General features: G+C 47.3%; 1 protein-coding gene across 1 annotated transcript in view; it reads left to right on the top strand.

Moving 5' to 3' along the window:
* LOC124008785 (cytochrome P450 26B1) overlaps window positions 1-19699 on the top strand; it is a 55059-nt gene that overhangs the window by 30113 nt on the left and 5247 nt on the right. The window contains exons 3-6 of the mRNA XM_046320332.1: window positions 6797-6915; window positions 7306-7462; window positions 7668-7823; window positions 16396-16677. Coding sequence (XP_046176288.1) covers window positions 6797-6915; window positions 7306-7462; window positions 7668-7823; window positions 16396-16677 — 714 coding nt within the window. The remainder of the gene's footprint in view (window positions 1-6796; window positions 6916-7305; window positions 7463-7667; window positions 7824-16395; window positions 16678-19699) is intronic.

Genomic DNA, 19699 nt, shown 5'->3' with positions numbered 1-19699 from the left:
AGACAACGATATGGGAGAGAGAGAGGAAGGGAGAGAGAGACAATGATATGAGAGAGAGGGGCAGGGAGAGAGAGACAATGATATGAGAGAGAGAGGAAGGGAGAGAGAGACAACGATATGAGAGAGAGAGGAAAGGAGAGAGAGACAATGATATGAGAGAGATGGGAAGGGAGAGAGAGACAACGATATGAGAGAGATGGACAACGATATGAGAGAGACAAGGAAGGGAGAGAGAGACAATGATATGAGAGAGAGAGAGGAAGGGAGAGAGAGACAACGATATGGGAGAGAGAGGAAGGGAGAGAGAGACAATGATATGAGAGAGAGGGGCAGGGAGAGAGAGACAATGATATGAGAGAGAGAGGAAGGGAGAGAGAGACAACGATATGAGAGAGATGGGCAGGGAGAGAGAGACAACGATATGAGAGAGAGGACGGGAGAGAGAGGATGGGAGAGAGAGACAACGATATGGGAGAGAGAGAGGAAGGGAGAGAGAGACAACGATATGAGAGAGAGAGGAAGGGAGAGAGAGAACGATATGAGAGAGAGAGACAACGATATGAGAGAGAGGGGAAGGGAGAGAGAGACAACGATATGGGAGAGAGAGAGGAAGGGAGAGAGAGACAACGATATGGGAGAGAGAGAGGAAGGGAGAGAGAGACAACGATATGAGAGAGAGAGAGGAAGGGAGAGAGAGACAACGATATGAGAGAGAGAGGAAGGGAGAGAGAGACAACGATATGAGAGAGAGAGAGGAAGGGAGAGAGAGACAACGATATGAGAGAGAGAGGAAGGGAGATAGAGACAACGACATGAGACAGAGGAAGGGAGAGAGAGACAACGATATGGGAGAGAGAGAGGAAGGGAGAGAGAGACAACGATATGAGAGAGAGAGGGGAAGGGAGAGAGAGACAATGATATGAGAGAGATGGGAAGGGAGAGAGAGACAACGATATGAGAGAGAGAGGAAGGGAGAGAGAGACAACGATATGAGAGAGAGAGGAAGGGAGAGAGAGACAACGATATGAGAGAGAGAGGAAGGGAGAGAGAGACAACGATATGGGAGAGAGAGAGGAAGGGAGAGAGAGACAACGATATGAGAGAGATGGGCAGGGAAAGAGAGACAACGATATGAGAGAGAGAGACAACGATATGAGAGAGAGGGGAAGGGAGAGAGAGACAACGATATGGGAGAGAGAGAGGAAGGGAGAGAGAGACAACGATATGGGAGAGAGAGACAACGATATGAGAGAGAGGGGAAGGGAGAGAGAGACAACGATATGGGAGAGAGAGAGGAAGGGAGAGAGAGACAACGATATGAGAGAGATGGGCAGGGAGAGAGAGACAACGATATGAGAGAGAGAGACAACGATATGAGAGAGAGGGGAAGGGAGAGAGAGACAACGATATGGGAGAGAGAGAGGAAGGGAGAGAGAGACAACGATATGGGAGAGAGAGAGGAAGGGAGAGAGAGAACGATATGAGAGAGAGGGGAAGGGAGAGAGAGACAACATTGAGAGAGAGAGGAAGGAGAGAGAGACAACGATATGAGAGAGAGAGGAAGATGAAGATGAACTATTTTTTGAGAGAGAGAGACAACGATATGAGAGAGAGGGGAAGGGAGAGAGAGACAATGATATGGGAAGAGAGAGTCCTGGGAGAGAGAGACACGATATGAGAGAAGAGGGTCCTGGGAGAGAGAGACAACGATATGAGAGAGAGGGGCTGGGAGAAGAGACAATGATATGAGAGAGAGAGGAAAGAGAGAGACAACGATATGAGAGAGATGGGCAGGGAGAGAGAGACAACGATATGAGAGAGAGAGGACTGGGAGAGAGAGACAACGATATGGGAGAGAGAGACACGATATGGGAAGAGGGTCCTGGAAAGTAGAGACAACGATATGAGAGAGAGAGGAATAGGGTCCTGATCTGAGAGAGAGAGACAACGATATGAGATAGAGGGGAAGGGAATAGGACAACGATATGGGGAGAGAGAGGAAGGGAAGAGAGACAACGATATGGGAGAGAGAGAAAAGAGAAGACAACGATATGAGAGAGAGAGGAAGGGAGAGAGAGACAACGCATATGAGAAAGAGAGGAAGGGAGAGAGAGACAACGATATGAGAGAGAGAGGAAGGGAGAGAGAGACAACATATGAGAGACAGAGGAAGGGAGATAGAGACAACGACATGAGACAGAGGAAGGGAGAGAGAGACAACGATATGGGAGAGAGAGGAAGGGAGAGAGAGACAACGATATGAGAGAGAGACACACACACAGTTGAAGGGAAAGAGAGAGACAACGATATGAGAGAGATGGGCAGGGAGAGAGAGAGACGATATGAGAGAGAGAGGAAGGGAGAGAGAGACAACGATATGAGAGAGAGAGAGGAAGGGAGGGAGACAACGATATGAGAGAGAGAGGAAGGAGAGAGAGACAAGATATGGGAGAGAGAGAGGAAGGGAGAGAGAGACAACGATATGAGAGAGATGGGCAGGGAGAGAGAGACAACGGAGAGAGAGAGACAAGATATGAGAGAGAGAGGGAAGGGAGAGAGAGACAACGATATGGGAGAGAGAGAGGAAGGGAGAGAGAGACAACGATAGGGGGGAGAGAGACAACGATGAGAGAGAGGGGAAGGGAGAGAGAGACAACGATATGGGGAGAGAGAGAGGAAGGAGAGAGAGACAAGATATGAGAGAGATGGGCAGGGGAGAGAGAGATATGAGAGAGAGAGACAACGATATGAGAGAGAGGGAAGGGAGAGAGAGACAACGAGGGGGAGAGAGAGGAAGGGAGAGAGAGACAACGATATGGGAGAGAGAGAGGGGAGAGAGAGACGATATGAGAGAGAGGGGGGGAGAGAGAGACAACGATATGAGAGAGAGAGAGGAGGGAGAGAGAGAGATATGAGAGAGAGAGGGGAGAGAGAACGAGAGAGAGAGACAACGATATGAGAGAGAGGGGGGGAGAGAGGATATGGGAGAGAGAGAGGAAGGGAGAGAGAGACAACGATATGAGAGAGAGAGGAAGGGAGAGAGACAACGATATGAGAGAGAGAGGAAGGGAGAGAGAGACAACGATATGAGAGAGATGGAGGAAGAGAGAGAGACAACGATATGAGAGAGAGGGAAGGAGAGAGAGACAATGATATGAGAGAGAGAGGAAGGGAGAGAGAGACAACGATATGAGAGAAGAGGAAGGGAGAGAGAGACATATGAGAGAGAGACAACGATATGAGAGAGAGGGGAAGGGAGAGAGAGACAACGATATGAGAAGAGAGACAACGATATGAGAGAGAGGAAGGAGAGAGAGACAACGATATGGGAGAGAGAGAGGAAGGGAGAGAGAGACAATGACAACGATATGAGAGAGAGGGGAAGGGGAGAGAGAGACAACGATATGAGAGAGAGGAAGGGAGAGAGAGACAACGATTGAGAGAGAGAGGAAGGGAGAGAGAGACAACGAATGGAGAGAGAGAGGAAGGGAGAGAAGACAACGATATGAGAGAGAGAGGAACGGGAGAGAAGACAACGATTATGAGAGAGAGAGGAAGGAAGAGGGAGAGAGAGACAATGATATGAGGAGATGGAGGTCTGGAGAGAGGACAAGATATGAGAGAGAGGAAGGAGAGAGAGACAACGATATGAGAGAGAGAGGAAGGGAGAGAGAGACAACGATATGAGGAGAGAGGACAAGGTGAGGAGAGAGGGGTCTGGAGTCAGAGACAATGATAGAGAGAGAGGGAAGGGGAGAGAGACAACGATATGAGAGAGAGAGGAAGGGAGAGAGAGACAACGATATGGTGAGAGAGAGGGAAGGGAGAGAGAGACAATGATATGAGAGAGAGGGGAAGGAGAGAGAGACAATGATATGGGAGAGAGGGAAGGAGAGAGAGACAACGTCAAGAGAGAGGAAGGGAGAGAGAGACAAGATGAGGAAGAGAGATGGGTCAGAGACAACGATATGAGAGAGAGGGAAGGGAAAGAGAGACAACGATATGAGAGAGAGAGGAAGGGAGAGAGAGACAACGATATGACTGGCACCCTATTCTCTATATTTACATTTACATTTAAGTCATTTAGCAGACGCTCTTATCCAGAGCGACTTACAAATTGGATATATATATGAAGTGCACTATTTTTTTACCAGGGTCTTATGAGTCACCCTATGGGTCCTGGTCTAAAGTAGTGCACTATATAGGGAATAGGGTCCTGGTCTAAAGTAGTGCACTATAAAGGGAATAGGGCTCTGGTCTAAAGTAGTGCACTATATAGGGAATAGGGTCCTGGTCTAAAGTAGTGCACTATATAGGGAATAGGGCTCTGGTCTAAAGTAGTGCACTATATAGGGAATAGGGTCCTGGTCTAAAGTAGTGCACTATATAGGGAATAGGGCTCTGGTCTAAAGTAGTGCACTATATAGGGAATAGGGCTCTGGTCTAAAGTAGTGCACTATATAGGGAATAGGGCTCTGGTCTAAAGTAGTGCACTATATAGGGAATAGGGTCCTGGTCTAAAGTAGTGCACTATATAGGGAATAGGGTCCTGTTCTAAAGTAGTGCACTCCATAGGAAATAGGGGCCATTTGGGATTCTCATAAGAAATGTACTGGGGTTGCCAGGAAAATCCAAACTTTCGTTTACTCTGCACACACACACAATCACGCAATCACGCAATCACACACACACACACACACACACACACACACACACACACACACACACACACACACACACACACACACACACACACACACACACACACACACACACACACACACACACACACACACACACACACACACACACACACACACACACACACACACACACACACACACACACACACACACACACACACACACACACACACACTGCTGACTTCAAGGGAAAGTAAAATGAATAGAATGTGTTAATGCTGGGAGAGGAGAGAGAGAGATTAAGGGAGGGAGAGAGATAGAGATTGGAGGGAGATTAAGGGAGGGAGAGAGAGAGAGAGGGGAGAGAGAGAGATTAAGGGAGGGAGAGAGATAGAGAGGAGAGAGAGGGAGATTAAGGGAGGGGGAGAGAGAGAGGGGGGAGAGAGAGAGATTAAGGGAGGGAGAGAGATAGAGAGGAGAGAGAGGGAGATTAAGGGAGGGGGAGAGAGAGAGGGGAGAGAGAGAGGGGGAGAGAGAAAGAGGTGGGAGAGAGAGAGAGGAGGGAGAGGGGAGAGAGAGGGGGAGAGAGAGGAGAGAGAGAGGGAGATTAAGGGATCCAGAGAGATAGAGAGGAGAGAGAGGGAGATTAAGGGAGGGGGAGAGAGAGAGGGGGAGAGAGAGAGGGGGAGAGAGAAAGAGGTGGGAGAGAGAGATTCTTGTTTGAGAGAGAGATCAGAGGGGGAGAGAGAGAGGGAGATTAAGGGATGGAGAGAGAGAGGGGGAGAGAGAGATAGAGATAGAGAGGGAGATTAAGGGAGGGAGAGGAGAGAGAGGGGGAGAGGGATAGAGAGATAGAGAGGGAGATTAAGGGAGGGAGAGAGAGGGGGAGAGAGAGAGAGAGGATGCGGTTGATAGTAGGTTGTCTCTGTCCACTCTACAACATAACATTGACATACTGAGAGTCTCTGTCCACTCTACAACATAACATTGACATACTGAGACTCGGTCCACTCTACAACATAACATTGACATACTGAGACTCTCGGTCCACTCTACAACATAACATTGACATACTGAGAGATTTTCTCATGTCAAAGGACAAAGAAGTAAAGAACGGAGTAGGCAAACCTTATCTGTGCAGATCTTTAAAATGATCAACCCATTCTTCATAATACATGATCCTAGAGTAGAGAGGCTTTGAACGATGACTCAGGGGATTGTGGGATTTGTAGTATCGGTGCCGAATGTGACAGCTGTGTCTGAAGGAGTACAAAAGTTGTTGTGAGATGTTTTCTCTGGACACGGTGTTTGAGAATAGTTACATTATGCAGGTGAGATGTGGTCAGGTCAAGGTGAGGAAGAGGTCTGTGGTCAGGTCAAGGTGAGGAAGAGGTCTGTGGTCAGGTCAAGGTGAGGAAGAGGTCTGTGGTCAGGTCAAGGTGAGGAAGAGGTCTGTGGTCAGGTCAAGGTGAGGAAGAGGTCTGTGGTCAGGTCAAGGTGAGGAAGAGGTCTGTGGTCAGGTCAAGGTGAGGAAGAGGTCTGTGGTCAGGTCAAGGTGAGGAAGAGGTCTGTGGTCAGGTCAAGGTGAGGAAGAGGTCTGTGGTCAGGTCAAGGTGAGGAAGAGGTCTGTGGTCAGGTCAAGGTGAGGAAGAGGTCTGTGGTCAGGTCAAGGTGAGGAAGAGGTCTGTGGTCAGGTCAAGGTGAGGAAGAGGTCTGTGGTCAGGTCAAGATGAGGAAGAGGTCTGTCGTTGTGGTCAGGTCAAGGTGAGGAAGAGGTTTGTGGTTTGGTCAGGTCAAGTTGAGGAAGAGTGTTGTGGTTATGGTGAAAAAATGGTTCTAACACTTACACCACTCTCTCCTCTCCCTCGCTTCTCCATTCTCCCCTCCTCTCTCCCCCTCTCTCCCCTCTCCCTCCCTTCTCACCTGTCTCCCCTCTCTCTCTCCCCTCCTCTCTCCCCCTCTCTCCCCTCTCCCTTCCTTCTCACCTGTCTCCCCTCTCTTCTCTCTCTCTCTCTCCTCTCTCTCTCTCTCTCTCTCTCTCTCTCTCTCTCTCTCTCTCTCTCTCTCTCTCTCACTCCTAGACTCTCTCTCTCTCTCTCTCTCTCTCTCTCTCTCTCTCTCTCACTCTCCCTCCCCCTCCCCCTCTCCTCCAGGTATTTTCCAAGGTGTTCAGTCATGAGGCTCTGCAGTCCTACCTCCCTAAGATCCAGCAGGTGATCCAGGAGTCACTGAGGCTGTGGAGCTCCAACCCAGAACCCATCAACGTCTACAGGTGACTTCTAAAACCCACTCCAGCTAGAAGAGCCCCCCCCCACACAGAGCAAGCAGAACCTGAAGCAGTAGTGCAGTGGTTAGGAGAAACTCCCTTGGAAGGAGGAAACCTGATTGTTTATAGATACCATCCTCCGTCTGAAGATACCTTCCTGGACTACCACTGATTGGTTGACTGAGTGATTGACTGATTGGTTGACTGATTGGCTGACTGATTGGTTGACTGATTAATTGAATGCTTCCCCCAGGGAATCCCAGAGGCTGTCGTTCCACATGGCAGTGAGGGTCTGGTTGGAGCTTCAGGGTCTTCAGCCTACATAAAGGCTAAATAGGGCTACGTAGGGTTGCTATGTCTGGTTATTAACCCCTCCCTCCCTGCCTCCCTCCCCAGGGAATCCCAGAGGCTGTCCTTCCACATGGCAGTGAGGGTACTGCTGGGGTTCAGAGTAGCAGACGAGGAGATGAGACATCTGTTCAACACCTTCCAGGAGTTTATAGACAACATCTTCACCTTACCCATAGATCTGCCTTTCAGTGGATACAGGAAGGTACAAAAAAGCACTTTGATAACAGACAAATACACATACGCCTGGATTTAATCTAATCAACGAGAGGCCGACGTAAATCCACTGTAATTAGACCTGAGGCTGTTCTGACTTGAAGCTGTTGTGAAACCGTAATTCAACACATTCCATTCTTGTTTGTCACACACATCACTGACCACATGTCTCTGTGGGGTTTTGACTTCTGTAGGGTATCCGTGCCAGGGACACACTGCAGAAAGGAATAGAAAAGGCCATCAGGGAGAAACCCCTCTCTTCCCAGGGGAAGGATTATAGCGACGCACTTGATATCTTGCTGGAGAGCGCAAAAGAGAACGGCACTGAACTCACCATGCAGGAACTCAAGGTAGGAAACTTTCTTTCCTAGGAACCCTCTCTACTTTAGACCAGGACTGGCACCCTATACCCTACATAGTGCACTACTTTAGACCATGACTGGCACCGTATTCCCTACATAGTGCACTACTTTAGACCAGGACTGGCACCCTATTCCCTATATAGTGCACTACTTTAGACCAGGACTGGCACCCTATTCCCTACATAGTGCACTACTTTAGACCAGGACTGGCACCCTATTCCCTACATAGTGCACTACTTCAGACCAGGACTGGCACCCTATTCCCTACATAGTGCACTACTTCAGACCAGGACTGGCACCCTATTCCCTACATAGTGCACTACTTCAGACCAGGACTGGCACCCTATTCCCTACATAGTGCACTACTTCAGACCAGGACTGGCACCTATTCCCTACATAGTGCACTACTTCAGACCAGGACTGGCACCCTATTCCCTACATAGTGCACTACTTTAGACCAGGACTGGCACCCTATTCCCTACATAGTGCACTACTTTAGACCAGGACTGGCACCCTATTCCCTACATAGTGCACTACTTTAGACCAGGACTGGCACCCTATTCCCTACATAGTGCACTACTTTAGACCAGGACTGGCACCCTATTCCCTACATAGTGCACTACTTCAGACCAGGACTGGCACCCTATTCCCTACATAGTGCACTACTTTAGACCAGGACTGGCACCCTATTCCCTACATAGTGCACTACTTCAGACCAGGACTGGCACCCTATTCCCTACATAGTGCACTACTTCAGACCAGGACTGGCACCCTATTCCCTACATAGTGCACTACTTCAGACCAGGACTGGCACCCTATTCCCTACATAGTGCACTACCATAGACCAGGACTGGCACCCTATTCCCTACATAGTGCACTACTTCAGACCAGGACTGGCACCCTATTCCCTACATAGTGCACTACTTTAGACCAGGACTGGCACCCTATTCCCTACATAGTGCACTACCATAGACCAGGACTGGCACCCTATTCCCTACATAGTGCACTACTTTAGACCAGGACTGGCACCCTATTCCCTACTTCAGACCAGGACTGGCACCCTATTCCCTACATAGTGCACTACTTTAGACCAGGACTGGCACCCTATTCCCTATATAGTGCACTACTTTAGACCAGGACTGGCACCCTATTCCCTATATAGTGCACTACTTTAGACCAGGACTGGCACCCTATTCCCTATATAGTGCACTACTTCAGACCAGGACTGGCACCCTATTCCCTATATAGTGCACTACTTTAGACCAGGACTGGCACCCTATTCCCTATATAGTGCACTACTTCAGACCAGGACTGGCACCCTATTCCCTATATAGTGCACTACTTTAGACCAGGACTGGCACCCTATTCCCTATATAGTGCACTACTTCAGACTAGGACTGGCACCCTATTCCCTACATAGTGCACTACTTTAGACCAGGACTGGCACCCTATTCCCTACATAGTGCACTACCATAGACCAGGACTGGCTCCCTATTCCCTACATAGTGCACTACTTTAGACCAGGACTGGCACCCTATTCCCTACATAGTGCACTACTTTAGACCAGGACTGGCACCCTATTCCCTACATAGTGCACTACTTCAGACCAGGACTGGCACCCTATTCCCTACATAGTGCACTACTTCAGACCAGGACTGGCACCCTATTCCCTACATAGTGCACTACTTTAGACCAGGACTGGCACCCTATTCCCTACATAGTACACTACCATAGACCAGGACTGGCACCCTATTCCCTACATAGTGCACTACTTTAGACAAGGACTGGCACCCTATTCCCTACATAGTGCACTACCATAGACCAGGACTGGCACCCTATTCCCTACATAGTGCACTACTTTAGACCAGGACTGGCACCCTATTCCCTACATAGTGCACTACCATAGACCAGGACTGGCACCCTATTCCCTACATAGTGCACTACTTTAGACCAGGACTGGCACCCTATTCCCTACATAGTGCACTACTTCAGACCAGGACTGGCACCCTATTCCCTACATAGTGCACTACTTCAGACCAGGACTGGCACCCTATTCCCTACATAGTGCACTACTTCAGACCAGGACTGGCACCCTATTCCCTACATAGTGCACTACTTCAGACCAGGACTGGCACCCTATTCCCTACATAGTGCACTACTTCAGACCAGGACTGGCACCCTATTCCCTACATAGTGCACTACTTCAGACCAGGACTGGCACCCTATTCCCTACATAGTGCACTACTTCAGACCAGGACTGGCACCCTATTCCCTACATAGTGCACTACCATAGACCAGGACTGGCACCCTATTCCCTACATAGTGCACTACTTTAGACCAGGACTGGCACCCTATTCCCTACTTCAGACCAGGACTGGCACCCTATTCCCTACATAGTGCACTACTTTAGACAAGGACTGGCACCCTATTCCCTACATAGTACACTACCATAGACCAGGACTGGCACCCTATTCCCTACATAGTGCACTACCATAGACCAGGACTGGCACCCTATTCCCTACATAGTGCACTACCATAGACCAGGACTGGCACCCTATTCCCTACATAGTGCACTTTAGACCAGGACTGGCACCCTATTCCCTACATAGTGCACTACCATAGACCAGGACTGGCACCCTATTCCCTACATAGTGCACTACTTCAGACCAGGACTGGCACCCTATTCCCTACATAGTGCACTACCATAGACCAGGACTGGCACCCTATTCCCTACATAGTGCACTACTTCAGACCAGGACTGGCACCCTATTCCCTACATAGTGCACTACTTCAGACCAGGACTGGCACCCTATTCCCTACACTATAGTGCACTACTTCAGACCAGGACTGGCACCCTATTCCCTACATAGTGCACTACTTCAGACCAGGACTGGCACCCTATTCCCTACATAGTGCACTACTTTAGACCAGGACTGGCACCCTATTCCCTACATAGTGCACTACATAGACCAGGACTGGCACCCTATTCCCTACATAGTGCACTACTTCAGACCAGGACTGGCACCCTATTCCCTACATAGTGCACTACCATAGACCAGGACTGGCACCCTATTCCCTACATAGTGCACTACTTTAGACCAGGACTGGCACCCTATTCCTACATAGTGCACTACCATAGACCAGGACTGGCACCCTATTCCCTACATAGTGCACTACTTTAGACAAGGACTGGCACCCTATTCCCTACATAGTACACTACCATAGACCAGGACTGGCACCCTATTCCCTACATAGTGCACTACTTTAGACAAGGACTGGCACCCTATTCCCTACATAGTGCACTACCATAGACCAGGACTGGCACCCTATTCCCTACATAGTGCACTACCATAGACCAGGACTGGCACCCTATTCCCTACATAGTGCACTACCATAGACCAGGACTGGCACCCTATTCCCTACATAGTGCACTACCATAGACCAGGACTGGCACCCTATTCCCTACATAGTGCACTACCATAGACCAGGACTGGCACCCTATTCCCTACATAGTGCACTACCATAGACCAGGACTGGCACCCTATTCCCTACATAGTGCACTACCATAGACCAGGACTGGCACCCTATTCCCTCCCTACTTCAGACCAGGACTGGCACCCTATTCCCTACATAGTGCACTACCATAGACCAGGACTGGCACCCTATTCCCTACATAGTGCACTACCATAGACCAGGACTGGCACCCTATTCCCTACATAGTGCACTACCATAGACCAGGACTGGCACCCTATTCCCTACATAGTGCACTACCTTTAGACCAGGACTGGCACCCTATTCCCTACATAGTGCACTACCATAGACCAGGACTGGCACCCTATTCCCTACATAGTGCACTACTTCAGACCAGGACTGGCACCCTATTCCCTACATAGTGCACTACCATAGACCAGGACTGGCACCCTATTCCCTACATAGTGCACTACTTAGACCAGGACTGGCACCCTATTCCCTACATAGTGCACTACTTTAGACCAGGACTGGCACCCTATTCCCTACATAGTGCACTACATAGACCAGGACTGGCACCCTATTCCCTACATAGTGCACTACCATAGACCAGGACTGGCACCCTATTCCCTACATAGTGCACTACTTTAGACCAGGACTGGCACCCTATTCCCTACTTCAGACCAGGACTGGCACCCTATTCCCTACATAGTGCACTACTTTAGACAAGGACTGGCACCCTATTCCCTACATAGTACACTACCATAGACCAGGACTGGCACCCTATTCCCTACATAGTGCACTACTTTAGACAAGGACTGGCACCCTATTCCCTACATAGTGCACTACCATAGACCAGGACTGGCACCCTATTCCCTACATAGTGCACTACCATAGACCAGGACTGGCACCCTATTCCCTACATAGTGCACTACCATAGACCAGGACTGGCACCCTATTCCCTACATAGTGCACTACCATAGACCAGGACTGGCACCCTATTCCCTACATAGTGCACTACCATAGACCAGGACTGGCACCCTATTCCCTACATAGTGCACTACCATAGACCAGGACTGGCACCCTATTCCCTACATAGTGCACTACCATAGACCAGGACTGGCACCCTATTCCCTACATAGTGCACTACCATAGACCAGGACTGGCACCCTATTCCCTACATAGTGCACTACCATAGACCAGGACTGGCACCCTATTCCCCATAGTGCACTACCATAGGACTGGCACCCTATTCCCTACATACACTACTTTAGACCAGGACTGGCACCCTATTCCCTACTTTACCAGACTGCACCCTACCATAGACCAGGACTGGCACCCTATTCCCTATATAGTGCACTACCATAGACCAGGACTGGCACCCTATTCCCTACATAGTGCACTACTTTAGACCAGGACTGGCACCCTATTCCCTATATAGTGCACTACCATAGACCAGGACTGGCACCCTATTCCCTACATAGTGCACTACCATAGACCAGGACTGGCACCCTATTCCCTACATAGTGCACTACCATAGACCAGGACTGGCACCCTATTCCCTACATAGTGCACTACTTCAGACCAGGACTGGCACCCTATTCCCTACATAGTGCACTACCATAGACCAGGACTGGCACCCTATTCCCTACATAGTGCACTACCATAGACCAGGACTGGCACCCTATTCCCTACATAGTGCACTACCATAGACCAGGACTGGCACCCTATTCCCTACATAGTGCACTACCATAGACCAGGACTGGCACCCTATTCCCTACATAGTGCACTGCCATAGACCAGGACTGGCACCCTATTCCCTACATAGTGCACTACCATAGACCAGGACTGGCACCCTATTCCCTACATAGTGCACTACCATAGACCAGGACTGGCACCCTATTCCCTACATAGTGCACTACCATAGACCAGGACTGGCACCCTATTCCCTACATAGTGCACTACCATAGACCAGGACTGGCACCCTATTCCCTATATAGTGCACTACCATAGACCAGGACTGGCACCCTATTCCCTATATAGTGCACTACCATAGACCAGGACTGGCACCCTATTCCCTACATAGTGCACTACTTTAGACCAGGACTGGCACCCTATTCCCTATATAGTGCACTACCATAGACCAGGACTGGCACCCTATTCCCTACATAGTGCACTACCATAGACCAGGACTGGCACCCTATTCCCTACATAGTGCACTACCATAGACCAGGACTGGCACCCTATTCCCTACATAGTGCACTACCATAGACCAGGACTGGCACCCTATTCCCTATATAGTGCACTACCATAGACCAGGACTGGCACCCTATTCCCTATATAGTGCACTACCATAGACCAGGACTGGCACCCTATTCCCTACATAGTGCACTACTTTAGACCAGGACTGGCACCCTATTCCCTATATAGTGCACTACCATAGACCAGGACTGGCACCCTATTCCCTACATAGTGCACTACCATAGACCAGGACTGGCACCCTATTCCCTACATAGTGCACTACCATAGACCAGGACTGGCACCCTATTCCCTACATAGTGCACTACCATAGACCAGGACTGGCACCCTATTCCCTATATAGTGCACTACCATAGACCAGGACTGGCACCCTATTCCCTATATAGTGCACTACCATAGACCAGGACTGGCACCCTATTCCCTACATAGTGCACTACTTTAGACCAGGACTGGCACCCTATTCCCTATATAGTGCACTACCATAGACCAGGACTGGCACCCTATTCCCTACATAGTGCACTACCATAGACCAGGACTGGCACCCTATTCCCTACATAGTGCACTACCATAGACCAGGACTGGCACCCTATTCCCTACATAGTGCACTACCATAGACCAGGACTGGCACCCTATTCCCTACATAGTGCACTACTTTAGACCAGGACTGGCACCCTATTCCCTATATAGTGCACTACCATAGACCAGGACTGGCACCCTATTCCCTATATAGTGCACTACCATAGACCAGGACTGGCACCCTATTCCCTACATAGTGCACTACTTTAGACCAGGACTGGCACCCTATTCCCTATATAGTGCACTACCATAGACCAGGACTGGCACCCTATTCCCTACATAGTGCACTACCATAGACCAGGACTGGCACCCTATTCCCTACATAGTGCACTACCATAGACCAGGACTGGCACCCTATTCCCTACATAGTGCACTACCATAGACCAGGACTGGCACCCTATTCCCTACATAGTGCACTACCATAGACCAGGACTGGCACCCTATTCCCTACATAGTGCACTACCATAGACCAGGACTGGCACCCTATTCCCTACATAGTGCACTACATAGACCAGGACTGGCACCCTATTCCCTACATAGTGCACTACTTAGACCAGGACTGGCACCCTATTCCCTACATAGTGCACTACTTCAGACCAGGACTGGCACCCTATTCCCTACATAGTGCACTACTTCAGACCAGGACTGGCACCCTATAGGACTCCAGGACTGGCACCCATTCCCTACATAGTGCACTACTTCAGACCAGGACTGGCACCCTATTCCCTACATAGTGCACTACTTCAGACCAGGACTGGCACCCTATTCCCTACATAGTGCACTACTTCAGACCAGGACTGGCACCCTATTCCCTACATAGTGCACTACTTCAGACCAGGACTGGCACCCTATTCCCTACATAGTGCACTACTTCAGACCAGGACTGGCACCCTATTCCCTACATAGTGCACTACTTCAGACCAGGACTGGCACCCTATTCCCTACATAGTGCACTACTTCAGACCAGGACTGGCACCCTATTCCCTACATAGTGCACTACTTCAGACCAGGACTGGCACCCTATTCCCTACATAGTGCACTACTTCAGACCAGGACTGGCACCCTATTCCCTACATAGTGCACTACTTCAGACCAGGACTGGCACCCTATTCCCTACATAGTGCACTACTTCAGACCAGGACTGGCACCCTATTCCCTACATAGTGCACTACTTCAGACCAGGACTGGCACCCTATTCCCTACATAGTGCACTACTTCAGACCAGGACTGGCACCCTATTCCCTACATAGTGCACTACTTCAGACCAGGACTGGCACCCTATTCCCTACATAGTGCACTACTTCAGACCAGGACTGGCACCCTATTCCCTACATAGTGCACTACTTCAGACCAGGACTGGCACCCTATTCCCTACATAGTGCACTACTTCAGACCAGGACTGGCACCCTATTCCCTACATAGTGCACTACTTCAGACCAGGACTGGCACCCTATTCCCTACATAGTGCACTACTTCAGACCAGGACTGGCACCCTATTCCCTACATAGTGCACTACTTCAGACCAGGACTGGCACCCTATTCCCTACATAGTGCACTACTTCAGACCAGGACTGGCACCCTATTCCCTACATAGTGCACTACTTCAGACCAGGACTGGCACCCTATTCCCTACATCCATTTCTGGATTGTCTCACTTTGTTTCACTGCCTTTAAATAAATACAGGAACAATAAGCTCCTCCATTGCTATTTTTTACACTGGTTTAAAGTTGGGTATCTGACTAGAATCACAGATCAATGTATTGGGTATCTGACTAGAATCACAGATCAATGTATTGGGTATCTGACTAGAATCACAGATCAATGTATTGGGTATCTGACTAGAATCACAGATCAATGTATTGGGTATCTGACTAGAATCACAGATCAATGTATTGGATATCTGACTAGAATCACAGATCAATGTATTGGGTATCTGACTAGAATCACAGATCAATGTATTGGATATCTGACTAGTATCACAGATCAATGTATTTGGTATCTGACTAGTATCACAGATCACCCTGACTAGTACCACAGATCAATGTATTGGATATCTGACTAGTATCACAGATCACCCTGACTAGTATCACAGATCACCCTGACTAGTATCACAGATCAATATATTGGATATCTGACCAGAATCACAGATCAATGTATTTCAGAAGCGATATCGGTGCTATAGTGTAGTTGTAATATCAGTTTCCCTACAGATGACCTCATCCTAATCTCTCTTCTTCCCCTTCCTCTCGTCTCCAGGAGGCGACCATTGAGCTGATCTTCGCAGCGTTTGCCACCACGGCCAGTGCCTCCACCTCTCTCATCATGCAGCTCCTACGCCACCCTGCCGTGCTGGAGAAGTTACGAGAGGAGCTCCGGACCAGGGGGATCCTCCACAACGGCTGTCTGTGCGAGGGGGAACTGGGTCTGGATACCATCGTTAGTCTGAAGTATCTGGACTGTGTGATTAAGGAGGTGCTGAGGCTCTTCACGCCCGTGTCTGGGGGTTATAGGACGGCCCTGCAGACCTTTGAACTAGACGTGAGTGTTATATCTGTATTCTGTCATCTGTTAATCTCTCTCTCTAATTCCCCATCTTGTCTTCTTGTGTTTTCTTGTCTTTTGTCTATTTTGTCTTGTCCGTTGTCTTGTCTTGTCCGTTGTCCTGTCTTATATTTTGTCTTGTCCGTTGTCTTATATTTTGTCTTGTCCGTTGTCTTGTCTTACATTTTGTCTTGTCCGTTGTCTTGTCTTACATTTTGTCTTGTCCGTTGTCTTGTCTTATATTTTGTCTTGTCTGTTGTCTTGTCTTGTATTTTGTCTTGTCCGTTGTCTTGTTTTATATTTTGTCTTGTCTGTTGTCTTGCCTTGTATTTTGTCTTGTCTGTTGTCTTGTCTGTTGTCTTGTCTGTTGTCTTGTCTTGTCCGTTGTCTTGTCTGTTGTCTTGTCTGTTGTCTTGTCCGTTGTCTTGTCCGTTGTCTTGTCTGTTGTCTTGTCCGTTCTCTTGTCTTATATTTCATCTTGTCCGTTGTCTTGTCTTATATTTTATCTTGTCTGTTGTCTTGTCTTATATTTGGTCTTGTCCATTGTCTTGTCTTATATTTTATCTTGTCCGTTGTCCGTTGTCTTCTCTTATATTTTATCTTCTCTTTTGTCTTGTCTTACATTTTGTCTTGTCCGTTGTCTTGTCTTATATTTTGTCTTGTCCGTTGTCTTGTCTTATATTTTGTCTTGTCCGTTGTCTTGTCTTACATTTTGTCTTGTCCGTTGTCTTGTCTTATATTTTGTCTTGTCCGTTGTCTTGTCTTATATTTTGTCTTGTCCGTTGTCTTGTCTTACATTTTGTCTTGTCCGTTGTCTTGTCTTATATTTTGTCTTGTCCGTTGTCTTGTCTTATATTTTGTCTTGTCTGTTGTCTTGTATTTTGTCTTGTCCGTTGTCTTGTCTTATATTTGGTCTTGTCTGTTGTCTTGTCCGTTGTCTTGTCCGTTGTCTTATATTTTATCTTGTCCGTTGTCTTGTCTTATATTTTGTCTTGTCTGTTGTCTTGCCTTGTATTTTGTCTTGTCTGTTGTCTTGTCTGTTGTCTTGTCTGTTGTCTTGTCTGTTGTCTTGTCTTGTCTGTTGTCTTGTCCATTGTCTTGTCCATTGTCTTGTCTGTTGTCTTGTCCGTTATCTTGTCTTATATTTTATCTTGTCCGTTGTCTTGTCTTATATTTTATCTTGTCTGTTGTCTTGTCTTATATTTGGTCTTGTCCATTGTCTTGTCCGTTGTCTTATATTTGATCTTGTCCGTTGTCCGTTGTCTTGTCTTATATTTTATCTTGTCCGTTGTCTTGTCTTATATTTTATCTTGTCCGTTGTCTTGTCTTATATTTTATCTTGTCCGTTGTCTTGTCTTATATTTTGTCTTGTCCGTTGTCTTGTCTTATATTTTGTCTTGTCTGTTGTCTTGTCTTATATTTTGTCTTGTCCGTTGTCTTGTCTTATATTTTGTCTTGTCCGTTGTCTTGTCTTATATTTTGTCTTGTCCGTTGTCTTGTCTTATATTTTGTCTTGTCTGTTGTCTTGTCTTATATTTTGTCTTGTCCGTTGTCTTGTCCGTTGTCTTATATTTTATCTTGTCCATTGTCTTGTCTTATATTTTGTCTTGTCTGTTGTCTTGCCTTGTATTTTGTCTTGTCTGTTGTCTTGTCTGTTGTCCTGTCTTGTCCATCGTCTTGTCCGTCGTCTTGTCCGTTGTCTTGTCCGTTGTCTTGTCTGTTGTCTTGTCTGTTGTCTTGTCTTATATTTTATCTTGTCCGTTGTCTTGTCTTATATTTTATCTTGTCTGTTGTCTTGTCTTATATTTGGTCTTGTCCGTTGTCTTGTCTTATATTTGGTCTTGTCCGTTGTCTTGTCCGTTGTCTTATATTTTATCTTGTCCATTGTCTTGTCTTATATTTTATCTTGTCCGTTGTCTTCCCTTATATTTTATCTTGTCCGTTGTCTTGTCTTACATTTTGTCTTGTCCGTTGTCTTGTCTTATATTTTGTCTTGTCTGTTGTCTTGTCTTATATTTTGTCTTGTCCGTTGTCTTGTCTTACATTTTGTCTTGTCCGTTGTCTTGTCTTATATTTTGTCTTGTCCGTTGTCTTGTCTTATATTTTTTGTCTTGTCCGTTGTCTTGTCTTACATTTTGTCTTGTCCGTTGTCTTGTCTTATATTTTGTCTTGTCCATTGTCTTGTCTTGTATTTTGTCTTGTCCGTTGTCTTGTCTTATATTTTGTCTTGTCCGTTGTCTTGTCTTATATTTTGTCTTGTCCGTTGTCTTGTCTTATATTTTGTCTTGTCCGTTGTCTTGTCTTATATTTTGTCTTGTCCGTTGTCTTGTCCGTTGTCTTATATTTTATCTTGTCCGGTGTCTTGTCTTATATTTTGTCTTGTCTGTTGTCTTGCCTTGTATTTTGTCTTATCTGTTGTCTTGTCTGTTGTCTTGTCTGTTGTCTTGTCTTGTCCGTTGTCTTGTCTGTTGTCTTGTCTGTTGTCTTGTCCGTTGTCTTGTCCGTTGTCTTGTCTGTTGTCTTGTCTGTTATCTTGTCTGTTGTCTTGTCCGTTGTCTTGTCTTATATTTGGTCTTGTCTGTTGTCTTGTTTTATATTTGGTCTTGTCCGTTGTCTTGTCCGTTGTCTTATATTTTATCTTGTCCATTGTCTTGTCTTATATTTTATCTTGTCCGTTGTCCGTTGTCTTGTCTTATATTTTATCTTGTCCGTTGTCTTGTCTTATATTTTATCTTGTCCGTTGTCTTGTCTTATATTTTGTCTTGTCCGTTGTCTTGTCTTATATTTTGTCTTGTCTGTTGTCTTGTCTTATATTTTGTCTTGTCCGTTGTCTTGTCTTATATTTTGTCTTGTCCGTTGTCTTGTCTTATATTTTGTCTTGTCCGTTGTCTTGTCTTATATTTTGTCTTGTCTGTTGTCTTGTCTTATATTTTGTCTTGTCCGTTGTCTTGTCCGTTGTCTTATATTTTATCTTGTCCATTGTCTTGTCTTATATTTTGTCTTGTCTGTTGTCTTGCCT

This window comes from Oncorhynchus gorbuscha, linkage group LG21 (genome assembly GCF_021184085.1).
Source record: "Oncorhynchus gorbuscha isolate QuinsamMale2020 ecotype Even-year linkage group LG21, OgorEven_v1.0, whole genome shotgun sequence".
NCBI lineage: Eukaryota > Metazoa > Chordata > Actinopteri > Salmoniformes > Salmonidae > Oncorhynchus > Oncorhynchus gorbuscha.
This window is presented reverse-complemented; position numbering and strand designations above follow the sequence as displayed.